Source organism: Mobula hypostoma, chromosome Y (genome assembly GCF_963921235.1).
Source record: "Mobula hypostoma chromosome Y, sMobHyp1.1, whole genome shotgun sequence".
Classification (NCBI taxonomy): domain Eukaryota; kingdom Metazoa; phylum Chordata; class Chondrichthyes; order Myliobatiformes; family Myliobatidae; genus Mobula; species Mobula hypostoma.
This window is the reverse complement of record NC_086130.1, coordinates 5,611,561-5,632,206: the sequence shown is the minus strand read 5'-3', so window position 1 is coordinate 5,632,206 and position 20,646 is coordinate 5,611,561. Positions and strand designations below refer to the sequence as shown.

Genomic DNA, 20,646 nt, shown 5'->3' with positions numbered 1-20,646 from the left:
GCACCAACTGCAACCCCCCACCCCCCGGATCACCGTGAAAGAAGGAGAGACTCTCTCATCCCTTCTGCAATACCCCCTCAAACCCGAGGCAACATTTTATGAGGATGGACACTCTTTTGTGGATCCAGCAGGTAAACGATGTTCTGGCTATGTGATAAGTGACAACAGTGAAGTAATTGAGCAAGTCTCCTTTACAGCAGCTGTCTCCACCCAGAAAGCTGAGCTACTTGCTCTGACTCAAAAAAATCTGTAAAAGAACTGGCAATAAAACAACAGTTTTGCTGTGCTCACCTTCCAACAGCAGCTGGTATAGTGGAACGAGCAAATGGAACCTTAAGGAATAAACTAACTAAAGTTACACAAGGAACTGGGCCAACCTCGTTAAAGGTTTTACCTCTGGCCTTGTTCCACATGAGAATCACACCCTCAGTTAAAACGGGGTTATCCCCTGCCAAGATTATCTACAGGAAGCCCATGGGAACCCCACAGGGGTCTGAACTGGCCCGATCTCCCCTTCCTGAAAGACGGACATGCAAACCTTAAGCGAGGAGATGGGAAAATAGTTATGCAAGTTCACTAAAACTCTCCAAAGCTGCATTCACAGGTACGACACCCAGCCTTAGCTACCTCACATCGAGCTTGGAGATTTTGTCCTGATTAAGAACTGGGATCGTAAGAAGTTGGAACCAAGGTGAAAAGGACCGTAACAAGTGCTACTGACAACACCTACTGCAGTGAAGGTGGAAGGGCAGCTCCGGTGGGTACATCGAACAGACTGTACACAGGTTACTGGCGGAACTGATAAGGACTGAAAAATGCATCGGTTAATAATGATTTTTAATGACCCTAAGGGACCTGCCCCTGTTTCAGGAGGCCCCCATGTTAACACTTTTCTGTCCCTCTGCCATACCTGTGCTAAGCAAGTAGAACAGGGAGCATGTTGGGTATGTTTTGTATCATGTTGTAGAATCGACAATCTGTTCTGAAAAGTTATCATGTTATGATAAAAAGGAGGGAATCATAAAGTTTATAGGAATGGGGGATTTTCAGATTCCTGTAAACACTGGGATAAGTACTGACTATGTCTGTGACTGCAATGTGTTTGAATGATGTCTCACAGCTGCTTTCTTTGGAGCAAGATAAGGTTTAACGTTCACCCACATCCACATAAGGAAGTCTCCTGACTTCTCACACCTTTTGGTTTTGACAAAAAGAAGTACCTGATTAAATTAGACAGGACATTCCTTTCTTAATTAAACCATAAATTTGATGGATGTTCTCATCTTTGCAATTAAGTTGTGGCTCCAACAAACCAGGTAGAACATTCCTTTCTTTAATTAAGATGGCTGGAGTGTCTATCAAACGGATTGTTCTTTCATATCAATAGTCCATTGACTTGGCTGAAATGCTTATCAAACTGATTGTTCTTTATATCAATAGTCCATTGACTTGGCCAGAATGGTTATCAATCTGATTGTTCTTTTGTTTCGGTTTATAACTTCTGACAATTCTGACATCAGGAATTGAACTTGTTGAACCACTGGAGGGATGAGAATGCTTCTCCCTCTGAAGTTAGGGCCAAGGTCACTCGCCGGCTGAGCTCGAAGAAATAAACGGGTGAAAAGATAAGCAACAATCTTTTCGTGTTGTCGTTATTTGATCCAGCAAATTTATGTTTACAGAAAGATACGCCTGATCTGAATTGAGAATAAGCATGAGGTCATATGGACACAATGAAGATATTTCTCCAAGGTTTCCCTGTAAATCATATACAGTCCCAATTTCATGGCAGGGTTATATGGATATATCTCACGCATAATGAGAATACAAGCTAACAGCAACATAACTCCACAATGCATGGGAGTAACAATGAAAAGTCCATTACCATAACTAAACATGTCTAAGATGTTCCTTCTAAGGGAAAAATAAGATTATTACCTGTATGAATACTGAATGATGCCCATGCGAATTTATGTCAGAAAGCAATAAATTGGGATTGAGATTATACTGACAAAATATTTTACACCATAACTAACAAAATAAAGAAAAGGGCCTAAATCACATATATTAGTCTATAGCATTCACATAATCGTTGGGGCTCATTGTTGCGTAATCAATGTGAACACTATTTACAGCTTCTAGAGGAGATCATCCTTGATCAACACTATTAATATTTAATTTCTAGCCAACAAAGGAAGCTTGTATTAGAAAACACTAGTTTCTTAGATATAAAAATAAATTTAAAATCATCACTGCATTTGTACCTGGGATGTAGGACTGTCAAGATTAGTAAAAGTTTTCCTTCAATGTCTTTATGTAGGCCTATTTTTATCTTACATCAATAATAGCTATATTAGTATAATCTCCTCATAAGTATGACTTCAACTAATGTAAGTTTCCTTCCAACAGTAACATTTGGGAAAAAATTGCCTTCTTAGTACAGGCAATGCAACAACTTCACACATCTTTTTTGTGTGGGTGTGGAGATATGTCTCTATCAAAGGAGGTGTAAAGCTCTCCTTCTCTCCACTAGCCCTGTAGGTCACCTTTGGGCAAAGTGTGTAACCGCCTATCTCCCCCACCCCCACTTACAGGGTCAGCTGAAGCCAGGGGAGCAGGTAGCAGATAATCATATGAGCAGCTAGTACATATCATAAATTCTGGTTATGCGACCCCTGACACCAGGCAGACATTCTCTGAAGAGTATTGATAATGGTAATGGCTTTCGGGGGAGGGGGAGGGCACATTCACATTGTAAAGGCACAGCCCAGAAGAAGGTAATGGCAAACCACTTCTGTAGAAAAACATTCCAAGAACATAACGGTCATAGAAAGAGAAGAAAGACCATGTTCATCCACATCATTCACCGGCACATAATAATAATAATGACACATCTGTTTATCAGCAACTTAACTACTTTACTGCATGACAGGTCATCCCCACAGTTCAAGCAATCTTATTTTGAGGTACAAAATATGTACTTAGTAAAATCGATAAAAAGGGTTTTATTAATCATATCAAAAACTAAAAATAATATTCTTAAGGGGATTCTTTCATACATGACTAGGCAAATATATACTAGCTTATAAAGGCTCATACAAGAAAGAGTTAACAGTTTTCTGATTGGAACATCAACAAAAGAAAGTAAATTAATCATTCAATGACACAGGAGGGAAAACTAATCATATCACGACAATATCACTAAAATACTGACAAAATAGATGAATATTAACAGCTTAATTGTACTTTATACCGATAGATTAAAAGACCACTGTAAATTCCTCCTTAGTATGGGTAAATGGGAGTTGTTGATCATATGAAGAGAGAATAAATTGCGAAATTCATGTGATTGTTTTACTAGAGCCAGCAAAGGTATGATGAGATTCTGTGACACATTGCATAATTAATTAGAAAGGAATAATTGATCTCACTATCACATGCAATGAGGTATAATATAATTATCAACTATTTAGTTGGGTATGTACAACTTGATGGAAATCAGTGGCATAACAACAGAAATGAAACATGATCAATTCTGTTTTAAGATTAGAGCAACCATTGCAAAACAACGATAAATACACTCACCAAATATCTCTCCACCACTTGCATACTCTGTAACCAAATAAATCATTCTTTCTGTCTCCATAACCTGTGGTACAAGAACAAACAGAAGGCGAAATTAATATACAGAAATTAAATTACAGGCAGTCCCCGAGTTATGAACGTCCGACTTACGAACAACTCATACTCACGAATGGCCTGCCATAAAGCCTATTATATTGAAAAATTCAAATTATGTACAATTGTTCATAATAACAAACGCACACACTACGTTGTGACACTCATGAAAACATTGTGCGGCTTCAGCAATTCGTTGGCTCGAGGAAGGAGAACACCGCCCACCATTTTAAGACAGATCAAGTTGCCATTACCACTGTGTCGAGTGTGTAACTTTGTATTTGGCTTAAATTTTTCTCTTATTTACCATGTCTCTGAAGCATAAATCCGATGCAAGAGCTGATGTTGGATCAAAGAAAAGGAAAACGATCACGATTGAAAATAAGGTGGAAATAGTAAAGCAAGATGAGGTTGTATAAGGCACTGGTGAGGCCGAATCTGGAGTATTGTGTTCAGTTTTGGTCACCAAATTACAGGAAGGATATAAATAAGGTTGAAAGAGTGCAGAGAAGGTTTACAAGGATGTTGCCAGGACTTGAGAAACTCAGTTACAGAGAAAGGTTGAATAGGTTAGGACTTTATTCCCTGGAGCGTAGAAGAATGAGGGGAGATTTGATAGAGGTATATAAAATTATGATGGGTATGGATAGAGTGAATGCAAGCAGGCTTTTTCCACTGAGGCAAGGGGAGAAAAAAACCAGAGGACATGGGTTAAGGGGATGGGGGAAAAGTTTAAAGGGAACATTAGGGGGGGCTTCTTCACACAGAGAGTGGTGGGAGTATGGAATGAGCTGCCAGATGAGGTGGTAAATGCGGGTTCTTTTTTAACATTTAAGAATAAATTGGACAGATACATGGATGGGAGGTGTATGGAGGGATATGGTCCGTGTGCAGGTCAGTGGGACTAGGCAGAAAATGGTTCGGCACAGCCAAGAAGGGCCAAAGGGCCTGTTTCTGTGCTGTAGTTTCTATGGTTCTATGGTTCAATCGGAAAGAGGTGACATGCCATCAGTCACTGGAAAAGCATTAGGCTAGTCGGTTAATGATCAGAACAATTTTAAAGGATAAACTGAGAATAATGGAGCATGTGAAAGGCTCTGGCCCGATGAAAGCTACAATTATTACTAAGCAACATAGTGGTTTGATTATTGAAATGAAAAGGCTATTGATAATTTGGTTAGACCGATCAAAATCAGTATAATATTCCTATTAGTCCTACTTTACTGCAAGAACCTAAGAACCTAGGAACTCTGGAACCAAAAAAAGTTTGTGACGAAAGAGTGCGCTGAAGCCTTTCGTCTCATTAAAGCAGGGATGGCAAAGTTAGAGGAGCAAGATCCTAATACAGAGAGGTTCACCAAAGTTTACCGTGCAGTTACCAAGGACCTCAGCTGCTACAAGGCTATTTATGACAAGAAAAAGAAAAGCTCTGTACAAGCCTCCCTTGATGCCTACTTCAAGAAATTGACTCCAGTAGTAAACCCACCCCCGCCTCTCCAGCAGCAGAATCAAACTCTGACTCTTCAGCAGCAGGTCCATCATAATGTTACCTCATGAATGCCCCTTCTGCTATGCAAAACATCGATGGAACTGTATGTAGTTACTTTTATTATTACTGTATTATTATTATTATTATTATTACCGAGATGCAACACTGAGCGTCATAGGAAGTCATTCCTGCCTGTGACCATCAAACTTTACAACTCCTCCCTTGGAGAGGCAGACGCCCTGAGCCAATAGGCTGGTCCTGAACTTATCTCATAATTTACTGGCATAATTTACATATTACTATTTAACTATTTATGGTTCTATTACTATTTATTATTTATGGTGCAACTGTAACGAAAACCAATTTCCCCCGGGATCAATAAAGTATGACTATGACTATGATTATGACTTTTATCATTATTATGTACTGTATTATTATGTTTAAGATGTTTTAATGTATTTGGAAGTGTTTTATATGCAGAGGAAGGTAAAATATATACTATATACTAAGACAAACGTTTGACTAACTGATGCTAACTAATACCGGATGTACCTGTTCCCACTTACATACAAATCCAACTTAAAGACGGACTTAGGAACAGAACTCGTTTGTAACCCGGGGACTGCCTGTATAATAGTGGTTAAATATATAGTTCCATCTTTAAAAGCAGGACCCTCAATTCATATACATAATTGATTCACCTCCAATGTCATATTTGCTGACACCACCATTGGCAATGATTGAATTAAAGATGGTAACAAGTTAGTATATTAAGGGGGAAATTAGAAATCTGGCTGAGTGGTGCCACAGCAACAACCTCTTACTAAATGTCAGCAAGACCAAAGAGCTGACTACTGATTTCAGGAGGACGAAATCAGAGGATCGTGAGCTAGTTCTCATCAGGGGTTCAGAAGTGGAAATGGTCAACATTTCTTGGTGTTATCTTTTCCAAGGATCTATCTAGTCCATCAAGTAACATGATGAAGAAAGCATGGCAGCGCCTCTACTTTCTTAAAAATTTGCGTACATTCAGCATGTCATTCAAACCTTAAAACAAACTTCTATAAATGTGCAGTGGAGAGTACATTGACCGGTTGAGTCACAGCCTCGTAAGGCAATCTTTGTATGGTAAAGTGTAGCAAAAGTAGTGGATATGACCAGTCCATCACAGAAAAGGCCTTCCCCACCACTGAGTAAAATTGCAGGACAGCTGCAGCTGCATCAATCATCATGGGCTCTTACCATGCACACCACATTTTCCTCTCACTACTGCCATCAGGAAGAAGGTACAGGAGCTCAGGACCAGCAGCACAAGTTTAGGAACAGTTATTACCCCTCATCCATCAGGTTCTTGAACCAGAGAAGATAACTTCCTTCAACTACATTTGCCCTATCAATGAATTGAACTCACTTTCAAGGACTCTTCATCTCATGTTCTTGATACTTAAACTTATAACTTATTTATTTATCATTACTGTATTTTTTTCTCAGCTGAAGCTGGTAATACCTGAGGCACAGGCTTGGCCAAGCACATTCATTTCTCAATTACTCAGAACTTTTAGGATCATTCTAATGAAGTTTAGTATTGTGGCTTTCTGAAGATTTACATAGATATTCCTGTGTAGCCCTATTTGTTTAAGACTACTGAGTAATGACGCTGGAATGATACCAGTTGCAGATATTACTATTGGAACAATGAATATCCTGTTCAAGTTCCAGAGTCTTTCAATTTCCTCTTTTAATTCAGTAATTTCTAGTGTTTCTCACGTTGATTTCTGTAACGTGTATTTTAAATGGCTATATCTATTAAATAAGTTGCTCTTGCTTGTTTATGTTGTATTATAATATCCAAATGATTATTATAGATTGTCCCACATGTAATAATGGATCAGTTGTAACATAATTTGTGGGACACAGACTCTGAAAATGCATCAGGTTTGTATTTATAGTAAGGTATGGTTTCTTTTATGAGTTTCTATTTTAAAGCAAGATTTTGGTGAATGATGTATGGCATTTGATTGTGCCCATGTAAGTAATCAAACTCCTACCTATTATGATAAGCATGTCACATGTCACCTTTGACGCTGTATACATTTGTGTGAATGTTAATCACCACTGTCACTAAACTGCATTCCCTAATAGCATAAGAGTAAGGAGGTCATGCTGCAGTTATATAAAAGATCAGTCAAGTTCACATGGGACTATTATGTGTAGTTCTGGTCACCCCAGAATATAAAAGAAGTGAGGGGAAAGAAGTACACAGGGATACTCCCTTGATTAGAAGATATGTGCTAAAAGAGTAACTTTGGTTGTTCTCTCTAGAAATCTAACATGAGATATGTAAAATTATGAGAGGCACACAAAGTCAGAACAGCACATGTATTTGAGATTGAAGAGGAAAGATTAAAAGTGACATGAGGGGCAAGTTTGTTGCGACAGTATGGATAGCATAATAATGGATTAAATGAGAACCAGTAATCAGAAAATAAAACCTTCACACAATTTAACTTCCAACTGATAATTTGTAGTTAGTGAGAACAATATTTCTGATTCTGTCCCATTGAAAAAACACGGTTAGACAACAGACGAATATTCCTGTTATGTTAAAGATATATCCCTGCCACTTAACCTTCTGGTTTATTCATGGCACCATCCCTCAATACTGTAACAAAGGTACATATTTTGGGTATCCTTTGTAAGCCTCTGGAACAGACACCAGTTATGAGTATTCAAAGGGGTTCTGCTAGATGGGTGTGCTACCAAAGTTCAAAGTTCAAAATAAAGTCATTATCAAAGTACACATATGTCAGCATATACAATCCTGAGATTTGTTTTCTTTAGGGCAAACTCAGTAAATCCACTGGCAATAATAGAATCAATGAGATCAATGCACCTAACAGAGCAGAAAACAGCAAATATGCAAAAGACAACAAGCTGTAAAGTACAAAAGAGTAAAAATAACAAGAATATAAATAAATAACCAACACATATCAAGAGCATGAGAAAATGAGTCCGTAAGTTGTGGGAACAGTTCAGTAATGTGACATGTGAAGTTGAAATAAGTTATCTCAATTGGTTTTCCCAATTCGGATCTCCCCCCTCCCCCTCCCACTTTCAAATCCCTTACTCACTCTTCCTTCAGTTAGTCCTGACGAAGGGTCTCGGCCTGAAACGTTGACTGTACCTCTTCCTAGAGATGCTGCCTGGCCTGCTGCGTTCACCAGCAACTTTGATGTGTGTTGCTTGAATTTCCAGCATCTGCAGAATTCCTTATATTTGATTTGAAACCTGATGATTAAGTGAATCCCTGAACCTGATATAGATATCCCCCAATTTACAAAAGTTCGCTTTATGCCACTTCACTTTTATGAAAGGGCTGTAGCGGTGTGCTACACACAGCGCTAGAATAACCACACAGAGTCGGTGAGTTAGAGTTGTGATGAAAGAAATTTATTCAAACTTCGCGGCCTGCTTTAAAGCCTTCCCGTTCCCGCCCTCCCTGGGCGGGATTGCTGTGGGGAATACATATTCCCAGACCCTTTCTGCGCGCAGGATTTTCCCCCTGCTGGTGAAGATGGCCTGGCACCCTTTTTGGGGCTGGCCCTCTGCCAGCGCGCGCTGTTTCGTGAGCCGGTTCGTGTGTGCGAGAAAGTGGGTCGCCATATAACCCCCCCCCCGCCCCCCAGAACCGGCGATACCTCCCCCAATGTCCACAGTCTGGATCGGCCTCTGTTTGGGAGGTCTGTCCCTGCGCTGCGGTGCCTGAGCCTGGACCGGCTGCGCCAAGTCCACATGGGCCGGTTTGAGTCGGTCCACCGTGATAACCTCCTCTCTCCCAATGTCCAGCACGAACGTGGACCCGTTGTTCCTGATCATCTTAAATGGCCCCTCGTAGGGCCGCTGTAGCAGTGCCCGGTGTCCGCCCCGTCGTACAAAAAGAAACTTACAGTTCTGCAGGTCTTTGGGTACGCAGGTCGGGCTCTGTCCATGCTGTGAAGTGGGGACGGGGGCCAGGTTACCGAGCCTCTCCCGTAGTCTGTCCAGGACTGCTGTGGGTTCTTCCTCTTGCCCCCTTGGGGCTGGTATGAACTCTCCTGGGACCACCAGAGGCGCGCCGTACACCAACTAGGCTGACGAGGTGTGTAGATCCTCCTTGCGCGCTGTGCGGATTCCGAGCAGGACCCAGGGAAGCTCGTCCACCCAGTTAGGCCCCTCCAGGCAGGCCATGAGAGCCAACTTCAGGTGACGGTGGAAACGCTCCACTAGTCCGTTCGACTGTGGGTGGTAGGCAGTTGTGTGGTATAGCTGTGTTCCTAAAAGGCTGGCCATAGCCGACTACAGGCTGGAGGTGAACTGGGCGCCCCTGTGGGAGGTAATGTGGGCCGGTACCCCGAAGCGTGCTACCCAGGTTGCGATCAGTGCTCGGGCGCAGGATTCGGAGGTGGTGTCGGTGAGCGGGACTGCCTCTGGCCATCTGGTGAACCGGTCTATCATAGTTAGGAGGTACCGCGCTCCTCGTGACACTGGCAGGGGCCCCACGATATCCACATGAATGTGGTCGAACCTCCGGCGGGTGGGTTCGAACCGCTGCGGTGGAGCCTTGGTGTGCCGCTGCACCTTGGCCGTTTGGCACTGCATGCACGTTTTGGCCCATTCACTGACCTGTTTACGCAGTCCATGCCACACGAACCTGTTGGAGACCAGCCGGACAGTTGTCCTGATGGAGGGGTGCACTAAGTTGTGAATGGGCTTGAAAACCCGCCGCCGCCAGGCTGCTGGGACGACGGGGTGGGGTTGGCCGGTAGCTACGTCATATAGTAGGGTCCTCTCATCTGGGCCTACGGGGAGGTCTTGGAGCTGCAAACCGGAGACTGCAGTCCTGTAACTGGGGATCTCAGTGTCTGCCTGCTGTGCCTCTGCCAGCGCTGCATAGTCCACCCCCTGGGACAGGGTCTGTATGGTAGGTCTGGAAAGTGCGTCCGCCACGACGTTGTTCTTTCCAGAGACATGCCGGATGTCCGTCATGTACTCGGAGATGTAGGACAGATGTCGCTGCTGGCGGGACGACCAGGGGTCGGACACCTTAGTGAACGCAAAGGTAAACGGTTTGTGGTCTGTGAACGCGGTGAAGGGCCTACCTTCTAAGAAGTACCTGAAATGCCGGATTGCCAGGTATAGTGCCAATAGCTCCCGGTCGAAAGCACTGTATTTGAGTTCGGGTGGCCATAGATACCTGCTGAAGAACGCCAGGGGTTGCCAGCGACCCTTGATGAGTTGCTCCAGCACTCCACCAACCGCTGTGTTGGATGCGTCCACCGTGAGGGCAGTAGAAACGTCCGTTCTGGGGTGCACTACCATCGTGGCATTTGCTAAGGCTTCTTTGGTTTTAACGAAAGCGGCTGCGGCCTCTTCGTCCCAGGTAATGTCCTTGCCCTTACCTGACATCAGGGTGAACAGGGGGCGCATGGTTCGGGCTGCTGAGGGGAAGAAACGGTGGTAAAAATTCACCACACCCATGAATTCCTGCAAGCCTTTGATTGTGTTGGGTCGGGGGAAGTGGCGGACCACGTCTACCTTGGCAGGTAGCGGGGTTGCCCCGTCTTTAGTAATCCTGTGGCCCAGGAAGTCGATGGTGTCGAGTCCGAACTGGCATTTGGCTGGTTTAATTGTAAGGCCGAATTCACTCAGGCGGGAGTATAGCTGGCAGAGGTGGGACAGATGCTCCTGCCAACTACTGCTGGCTATGAGGATGTCGTCCAAATAGATGAATGCAAAGTCCAGGTCGCGTCCCACCGCATCCATTAGCCACTGGAAAGTCTGTGCGGCATTCTTTAGACCAAATGGCATTCGGAGGAATTCGAAAAGTCCGAACGGGGTGCTAAGTGCTGTTTTGGGGATGTCGTCCGGATGTACAGGGATTTGATGGTATCCCCGGACGAGGTCTACCTTGGAAAAGATCCTTGCGCCATGTAGGTTTGCTGTGAAGTCTTGAATGTGCGGCACAGGGTAGCTGTCTGGCATTGTAGCCTCGTTCAGTCTGCGGTAGTCACCACATGGTCTCCAGCCCCCCGTTGCCTTGGGCACCATGTGAAGGGGGGAGGCCCATGGGCTGTCGGACCGTCGTATGATCCCTAATTCCTCCATCTTCTTGAACTCCTCCTTCGCCAGTCGGAGCTTGTCTGGGGGAAGCCTTCGAGCACGGGCGTGGAGGGGTGGTCCCTGGGTCGGGATGTGGTGCTGTACTCCGTGTCTGGGCATGGCTGCCGTGAACTGCGGTGTCAGTACTGATGGGAAATCCGCCAGGACCCTGGTGAATTCATCGTCGGACAGCGTGATGGAGTCCAGGTGTGGGGCTGGCAACTGTGCTTCACCCAGGGAGAACGTTTGAAAAGTCTTGGCGTGGACTAATCGCTTTCCTTGCAGGTCGACCAGCAGGCTGTGGGCTCATAGAAAATCTGCCCCCAGGAGTGGTTGGGCCACGGCAGCCAGTGTGAAGTCCCACATGAACCGGCTGGAGCTGAACTGTAGCCGCACCGTGAGGGTGCCGTAGGTTCGTATTGTGCTGCCATTAGCGGCCCTCAGGGCGGGTCCCGGTTCTTTGTTGCGGGTGTCGTAACTCGTTGGAGGTAAGACGCTGATCTCCGCTCCGGTGTCGACCAAAAAGCGGCGTCCCGATTGCTTGTCCCAGATGTACAGGAGGCTGTCCTGATGGCCAGCCGCCGTAGCCATCAGCGGCGGCTGGCCCTGGCGTTTCCCGGGAAATTGCAGGGTGGTCAGCAGCGGCGGGCCTCTGTGTCCCACCGCTGGTGGTAGAAACACCATAGTTCGTTGGGCTCCTCACTCCCGTCTCCGGATTTTGTAGGCTCTGCTGCCAGGCCTGGTCTGGTCTGATGTTGGGCACGCGGCTTGGTGATCTGTGCGACGGATGCCCCTCTCTCTTTCCTGGCATTCCACAGCACATCTGCTCGGGCCGCCACCTCCCGGGGGTTGCTGAAATCTACATCGGACAGCAGCAGGCATATGTCCTCGGGCAGTTGCTCTAGGAACGCCTGCTCAAACATCAGGCAGGGTTTGTGTCCTTCAGGCAGGACCAGCATCTCGTTCATTAATGCTGACGGTGGCCTGTCTCCCAAACCATCCAGGTGCATTAAACGGCGTGCTCGTTCGTGCTGTGAGAGTCCGAAAGTCCTTATGAGCAGGGCTTTGAATGCTGTGTATTTGCTGTCCTCCGGGGGCGACTGTATAAACTCCTCAACTTGTGCAGCAGTCTCCTGGTCGAGGGAGCTCAGCACGTAGTAGTAGCGAGTGGACTCCGAGGTTATCTGCCGAATGTGGAATTGTGCTTCTGCTTGTTCGAACCATAAATGGGATCGCAGCGTCCAGAAGCTTGGCAGTTTTAACAAAACTGCGCTAACAGATGCAGCGTTGGTCATCTCTGGTCCAAATATCGTTTGGGCCGTCGGGGTCACCAATTGTAGCGATGTGCTACACACTGCGCTAGAATAACCACACGGAGTCAGTGAGTTAGAGTTGCGATGAAAAGGATTTATTCAAACTTCGCGGCCCGCATTAAAGCCTTCCCGTTCCCGCCCTCCCTGGGCGGGATTGCTGTGGGGAATGCATGTTCCCAGACCCTTTCTGCGCGCGGGATTTTCCCCCTGCTGGTGAAGATGGCCTGATGCCCTTTTTGGGGCCGGCCCTCTGCCTGCGCGCGCTGTTGTGAGCCGGTTCGTGTGTGCCAGAATGTCGGTCGCCACAGGCCTACATTAGTACCTGCTTTCGCTAACTGAAAGAAATCCGAAAAGGATTTTCGCTTTTACGAAAAAAGGCGAAAGATGAAAATAACGTTCAGCGTTTGTTTAGCAGCAAGCCGTTATACAGGCAGTGCGCACTCCAAGCAGCACCGCCAAACTCCTTCCCTGGGAACTACACTCAGCATCAAGCCATCATAGCTTTGAACTGTCTGTGAGCATCTGTGCTTTATCTCGATTTATTTTGTGCATCCGTTAGCAAGATGTGTCCTAAAGTATCAGAAAAGCCTAAGAGAGCTCGTAATGGTATTACGCTTAGCGTACAACATAATTAAGTGTTTCAATCGTGGTGAACGAAACTATATGCAAAATATGATGCGTTTTATTGTAAGTGCTATTGACAGAGTGGACAACTCCGAAGCATCTTTGCAAGAGATCTTTAAAGACTACAATATAAAATTGGCAATCGCCAACCTTGGAGATGCTCTCAATAGGCTAACAGTCTCCATGAGAAATGGCGTCGAGGAAACTGTGTCCTGAAGAAGTGAACGCAATTGCCAACACCCCCAAAGTGAAGTCGTCTAGGAACTGAACGTGAAGCACTTGTGTAAGATTTTCGCTACGACTGACAGTGCTGCAATGATTGCAGAAAAGTATGACTTTAATTTTGAAAGGGCACATAGGTTTAGGGCAGGTTTGCAGGATGTTTTGAGTGCTTACAAAGAACTGATGATAGAAAAATGCGTGTAGGCTCGCTGTCCTCCCAATTCTGGTAAGTGAAACTACACTGTACACACATTATTTCTACTTTATATAGGCTGTGTATTTCCTGCTTTTACTATATGTTAGTGTTATTTCAGATTTTGTGTGCTATTTGGTATGATTTCGTATGTTATTTTTTGGGTCTGGGAATGCCAAAAATTTTTCCCATTTACATTAATGGTAATTGCATCTTCACTTTATGCTATTTCAGCTTACGAAAGGTTTCACAGGAATGCTCTACTTTCGGATAGCGGGGGAAACCTGTATTGACTTCTGGGGCTCCCATGTACATGAGCTCAATGCTAAGGAGAGTTATACCCAAAACAGACAGGAGCATAACCATTACTTTTTGTAGGATTTTTCATTTAAGGGCATTAGTGTTTCCATATCAGGTTGTGATACAGCCAGTCAATATCCTCTCCACCAAACATCTATAGACGTTTGTCAAAGTATTAGATACCATGCCAAATCTTCACCAACTTGTAAGAAAGTAGATGTGCTGCCGTGCTTTCTTCTTAACAGCATTTATGTGCTGAGCTCAGGATAGGTCCTCTGAAATGAAAACACTGAAGAATTAAAAGTTGTTGATCTTCTCCACCCTCTCATCAGGGTTCTTCCTCCTGAAGTCAACTATCTGTTCCATAATCCTGCTGATGGAATGAAAAGTTGTTGTTCAAATGCCATTCAGCCAGATTTTCAATATCCCTGCTCAGTGCTGATTCAACACCATCTTTAATATGATCTACAATACTGGTGTCAGTCAAATTAAATATGGTACTGTAGCTATGCCTAACCACAGTAATAAACATAAAGCATATATAGCTGAGGGCTAAGCACAGAGCCTTGTCGTGCAGCAGTGCTGATGGAGATTTTACTGCATTCATTTAACACTCTACCTTCTCAAGCTTTCCAGGTCCTGCTTCAATGAAACATCCCCACTGCATAATGTAGTCACTACCATGCTTCATGGTAGGGATGGTGTGCTTTTGCTGATAACTGTTTGGCTTATGCCAAATATAGCGTTTAGTCTAATAACCAAAAAGCTCAATTTTAGTTTCAACAGACCACAGAACCTTCCTCCATCTGACTTCAGTCTCCCACATGCCTTCTGGCACACTTCAGCTGACAGTTAATGACAGTTTTTTTCAACAGTGTCTTTCTCTTTGCCACTCTCCCATAAAACTGCACTGGAGAAGCACCAAGGCAACACCTGTATGTGCAGTCTCACCCACCTCACCCCTGAAGCACGTAACCGCTCCAGAGTTGTCATAGGTCTCTTGTTGGCCTCCCTCACTAGTCCCTTCTTGCATAGTCATTCAGTTTTTGAGGAGGGCCTGCTCTAGGCAGATTTACAGCTGGGCTATATTCTTTCCATTTCTTGATGTTTGATTTTTGAATTCCAAGGGACATTCACTGACTTGGATTTTTTTTTGTACCCATCTTCTGACTTGTGCTTTCCAATAACCTTTTCACAGACTTGCCTGGAGTGTTCTTTTGTTTTTGTGGTATAGTTTTTGCCGGGATACTGACTAACCGGCAGTAGATCTTCAGATACACTTGTATTTTTACTATAATCAATTGAAATACCCTGACTGTACGAAGGTGATCTCCCTGTAACTAATTATGTGACTTTGAAGACCATTATCTGCGCCAGTCATGATTTGGTATGTCATATTAAAGGTGGCGAATGTTTATACAATCAACTATTTTGTGTTTTATTATATCTGCAATTAATTTAGATCACTTTGTAGAGATTTGATTTCATTTTGACATGAAAGAGTCTTTTTCTGTCGATCTGACTGAAGAATAAAATACCAAAACTTTTGAGGGAGAGTTAATATTTTTTATAGGCATTGTATCTATAGATACCTTCAATTTCTTTGTAGCTCCTAACTTTGGATACTGTTATGGGGGGAGGGGTGAATCTAACAGAGGAAAGTCACAGTGGTTGGGTCTCTGGCACTGAGTCTGCCTCTACATGCCAGAAGGAAAGTGGAGAACAGCAGGCACACAGTGGTGATAGGGGATTCATTAATTAGGGGAACAGACAGGAGGTTCAGTGGGTCAGACAAGATTCCAAAATGGTATGTTGCCTCTGGGTACCACAGCCCAGGAAATCTCAGATCAAGTCCTCAGCATTCTTAAGTGGGAAGGTGAACAGCTAATAGTCATGGTCCATGTAGGTACCAATGACGTGGGTAGGACAAGGGACAAGGTACTACATAGGGAGTTTAGGGAGTTAGGTGCTAAATTAAAGAGCAGGACTTCCCGGGTTGTAAACTCAGGATTACTACCAATGCCATGTGCTAAGACTGGGAACTCAATATTCCAGGGTTCCTTTGTTTTAGACATGACAAAGTGGATGGATTAAAGGCGGAGGGGTGGCGTTACTAGTTAGGGAAAGTGTCACAAAAGTGCTCAGTCAAGACAGACTGGGGAACTCATCCAGTGAGGTGCTATGGGTGAAACTGAAAAATAAGAAAGGTATAACTACATTAATAGGGCTATATTACAGACCACGCAACGTCCTAGGCATCTAGAAGAACAAATCTGTAAACAGGTCACAGAGTGTTGTAAGGAACATTAAGTTGTCAAGGTAGGTGACTTCAAGTTTTCCATCATTGACTGGGAATCCCATACTATAAAAGGACTAGATTGAATACAGCTTGTCAAGCGTGCTCAGGAAAGTGTCATAGTCATAGTCATACTTTATTGCTCCAGGGGAAATTGGTTTTCGTTACAGTTGCACCATGAATAATGAATAGTAATAACACCATAAGTAGTTAAATAGTAATATGTAAATTATGCCAGTAAATTATGAAATAAGTACAGGACCAGCCTTTTGGCTCAGGGTGTCTGGCCCTCCAAGGGAGGAGTTGTAAAGTTTGATAGCCACAGGCAGAAATGACTTCCTATGACGCTCTGTGTTGCATCTCGGTGGAATGAGTCTCTGGCTGAATGTACTCCTGTGCCCACCCAGTACATTATGTAGTGGATGGGAGATATTGACCAAGATGGCATGCAACTTGGACAGCATCCTCTTTTCAGACACCACCGTCAGAGAGACCAGTTCCATCCCCACAACATCACTGGCCTTACGAATGAGTTTGTTGATTCCGTTGGTCTGCCACCCTCAGCCTGCTGTCCCAGCACACAACAGCAAACATGACAGCACTGGCCACCACAGACTCATAGAACATCCTCAGCATCATCCGGCAGATGTTAAAGGACCTCAGTCTCCTCAGGAATTAGAGACGGCTCTGATCCTTCTTGTAGACAGCCTCAGTGTCCTTTGACCAGTCCAGTTTATTGTCAATTCATATCCCCAGGTATTTGTAATCCACCATGTCCACACTGACCCCCTGGATGGAAACAGGGGTCACTGGTACCTTAGCTCTCCTCAGGTCTACCACCAGCTCCATAGTCTTTTTCACATTTAGCTGCAGATAATTCTGCTCACACCATGTGCAAAGTTTCCTACCGTGGCCCTGTACTCAGCCTCATCTCCCTTGCTGATGCATCCAACTACGGCAGAGTCATCCGAAAACTTCTGAAGATGGCAAGACTCTGTGTAGTAGTTGAAGTCCAAGGTGTAAATGATGAAAAGAAAGGGAGACAAGACAGTCCCCTGTGGATCCCCCTGCGCTGCTGATCACTCTGTCGGACACATAGTGTTGCAAGCACACGTACTGTGGTCTGTCAGTCAGGTAGTCAAGAATCCATGATACCAGGAAAGCATCCACCTGCATCGCTGTCAGTTTCTCCCCCAGCAGAGCAGGGCGGATGGTGTTGAACACACTGGAAGAGTCAAAAAACATGACCCTCACAGTGCTCGCTGGCTTGTCCAGGTGGGCGGAGACATGGTTCAGCAGGTAGACGATGGCATCCTCAACTCCTAGTCGGGGCTGGTAGGCGAACTGGAGGGGATCTAAGTGTGGCCTAACCATAGGCCGGAGCAGCTCCAGAACAAGTCTCTCCAGGGTCTTCATGATGTGGGAGGTCAATGCCACCAGTCTGTAGTCATTGAGGCCATGGGGGCACGGCGTCTTCGGTACAGGGCCGAGGCAGGCATGGTACAGGAACCCTCCGGAGCCTCAGGCTCAGGTTGAAGACATGGTGAAGTACTCCACTTAGCTGAGGGGCACAGGCTTTGAGCACCCTGGTACTGACACCATCCGGTCCAGCAGCCTTGCTTGGGTTGAGACGTTTCAACTGTCTTCTCACCTGTTCAGCTGTGAAGCCCACCGTGGTGGTTTCATATGGGGAAGGGGTATAGTCATGAGAGCAGGGTGGGGGACTGTGAGCAGGGGTAGGAGGGGAGGGTGGAATATGTATTGGTTGGGAGCCGACAACAGATGACTCATGTGGGGGATGGGCAGGGACCACAATGTCAAATCTGTTAAAGAACAGGTTAAGTCATTGACCCTGTCCACACTGCCTTCAGCTCCTTTGTTGCTAGTTTGCCGGAACCCAGTGATGGTCCTCATCCCCCTCCAGACCTCTCTCATGTTGTTCTGCTGGAGTTTCCACTCAAGCTTCCTCCTGTACCTGTCTTTAGCCTCCCTGATCCTGGCTTTCAGGTCCCTCTGTATTGCCCTCAGCTCCCCCCTATTTCCATCTCTAAACGCCCTCTTTTTAGCGTTCAGGATGTCCTTAATGTCCTTTGTCACCCATGGCTTGTTATTTGAATAACAAAGGACAGTTCTTGTCGGACCATTGCAGTCCACACAGAAGTTGATGTAATCAGTGATGTGCTCTGTGAGCCCATCAATATCCTCTCCATGTGGCTCACAGAGTGCCTGCCAGTCTGTCACCTCAAAACAACCCTGGAGCGCCTCATAAGCCTCCTCCGACCATTTTCTCACTGTCCTCGAGGTTGCAGGTTTACTCTTCACCAGAGGTACGTAGCAGGGTTTTAGATGCACCACATTCCTTCATTGGGATGTAAAAGTCCCAGTGAGAGAGCAAGTGATACTGAATCTGACATTAGTGAATGAGTCAGGGCAGGTGTCAGATGTTTATGTAGGGTAAATCTTTGCATACAGTGACCACAATGTCATTAGTTTCAAAGTAAATATGCAAAAAGATAGGTATGGTCCACAAGTTGAAATTCTAAATGGGAGATAAGGTTAATTTTGATGATGTCATAAATGATCTGGCAAGTGTGAGTTGAAACAGGCTGTTTTCTGGCAAGGGTATACTTTGAAACTGGGAGGCCTTCAGAAGCAAGTAGGAACAAATAAGGTGCTTATGGAATACAAGAAATACAAGAGAACATTTAAGAAAGAAATCAGGAGGGCTCAAAGAAGGCATTAAGTTGCTCCAGTACACATCAAAGTTGAATTCCAAGGGATTCTACAGGTATGTTCAGAGCAAAAGGATTGTTAGGGACAAAACTGGTCCTCTGGAAGACCAAAATGATAATCCATGTATGTAGCCAAAATAGACGAGAAAGATCTTAAATGCATTCTTTGTATTCACTCAGGAGATGGATAGAAGTGAGGCTAAGTGGCACGGACAGAGGAAGAGGTGTTTGCTACCCTGAGACAAATCAGAGTGGATAAATTCCTGTGGCCTGACAAAATATTCCCTTGGACCAGAGGAGTGTGCAGAAATAGCCGGATCCCTAGCAGAGATATTTCAAACATCCTTACGGACAGAATAGCCAATGTTATTCCACTGTTTGAGAAAGGCTCTAAACATAAACCAAGAAATTATAGGCCAGTGAGTCTGACATCAATTGTGGAAAACTTATTGAAAATTATTTTTTTTTTGTAATTTATTTTTATTGAATTTCATCATCAAACAAATATTTCAACAAGATGTATTTCAGACACTATGTATATATTTCATATAATCATATTCGTCACAAATCTCCACATAATACTTATTGGAGGTATACACTTATAGAAAGGAGAGGAAAGGGAGAACAATCGAATGAAGAAAACTATGTACAGATTAGGGTTTGATCTTTTTTTTACAACATATTCATTGATTTGTGAGAATAAAATCAGGCCTATGAGGTGTTATGTAGTTAAACCATTTTTTCCAGTATTAATAAAATAGTTCCAACTTATGCTTAATAGATGCTGCTATCTCCTCCATTTGGTAAATGTCCATTGTAAGTTCCATCCGAACATTTAAAGTTGGGCTCTCCTGTGATAACCATTTCCAGGTAAAAGTCTTTTTACCAGCCACCAGCAGTACATTCATTAAATATTTATCTCTTTTCAACCATCCTCGAGGTACATACCCAAAATATATGGTCTTACTTTCTAAGGGTATTTCACATTTAAAGATGTCTTGTAGGGCATTATGTATCCCACTCCAATAGTGAGGGTGGCTGGTCAAGAAGGTTCAATTACTTGGCATTCAGGATGAGATAGTAAACTGGATTGGACTTGGTTTTGTGGGAGAAGCCAGAGGGTGATAGTAGATAAATACTAAATAAATTCTTACTGACTGGAGTGCCTCAGGGATTGGTGCCAGGTCCGTTGTTGTTTGTCAACTGTATCAATGATCAGGATGATAATGTGGTTAACTGGATCAGCAAGTTTGTGGATGACATCAAGATTGGGGTATAATGGAAGACTATCATGTCTTGCAAATAGATCTGCATCAACCGGAAAAATGGGCTGAAAAATGGCAGCTTTAATGCAGACAATCGTAAGGTTTCGCACTTACGGTAAGACCAACCAGGGCAGGTCTTAACAGAGAATAGTAGAGAAACTAAGGAGTGTTGAAGAACAAAGGGATCTGGAAATACAGATCCATAAATCATTGAAAGTGGCATTAAAGTTAGATAAAGTCGCTAAGAAAACTTCTGGTAAATAGGCCTTCATAAATCAATGTGTTTAGTATAGAAGATGGGAAGTTAGAGACATTGTGAGGCCTAATTTAGAGTATTGTGTGCAGTTTTGATCACATACCTACAGAAAAGATGTAAACAAGGTTGAAAGAGTACAG

At 44.2% G+C, this 20,646-nt stretch overlaps 1 protein-coding gene across 1 annotated transcript in view; it reads right to left on the bottom strand.

Annotated features, from left to right (window-relative positions):
- The window catches only part of LOC134341058 (serine/threonine-protein kinase SIK3-like), a 410,314-nt gene that overhangs the window by 344,827 nt on the left and 44,841 nt on the right, over positions 1-20,646 (bottom strand). The window contains exon 3 of the mRNA XM_063038806.1: positions 3,586-3,649. Within this exon, the coding sequence (XP_062894876.1) occupies positions 3,586-3,649 (64 nt within the window). The remainder of the gene's footprint in view (positions 1-3,585; positions 3,650-20,646) is intronic.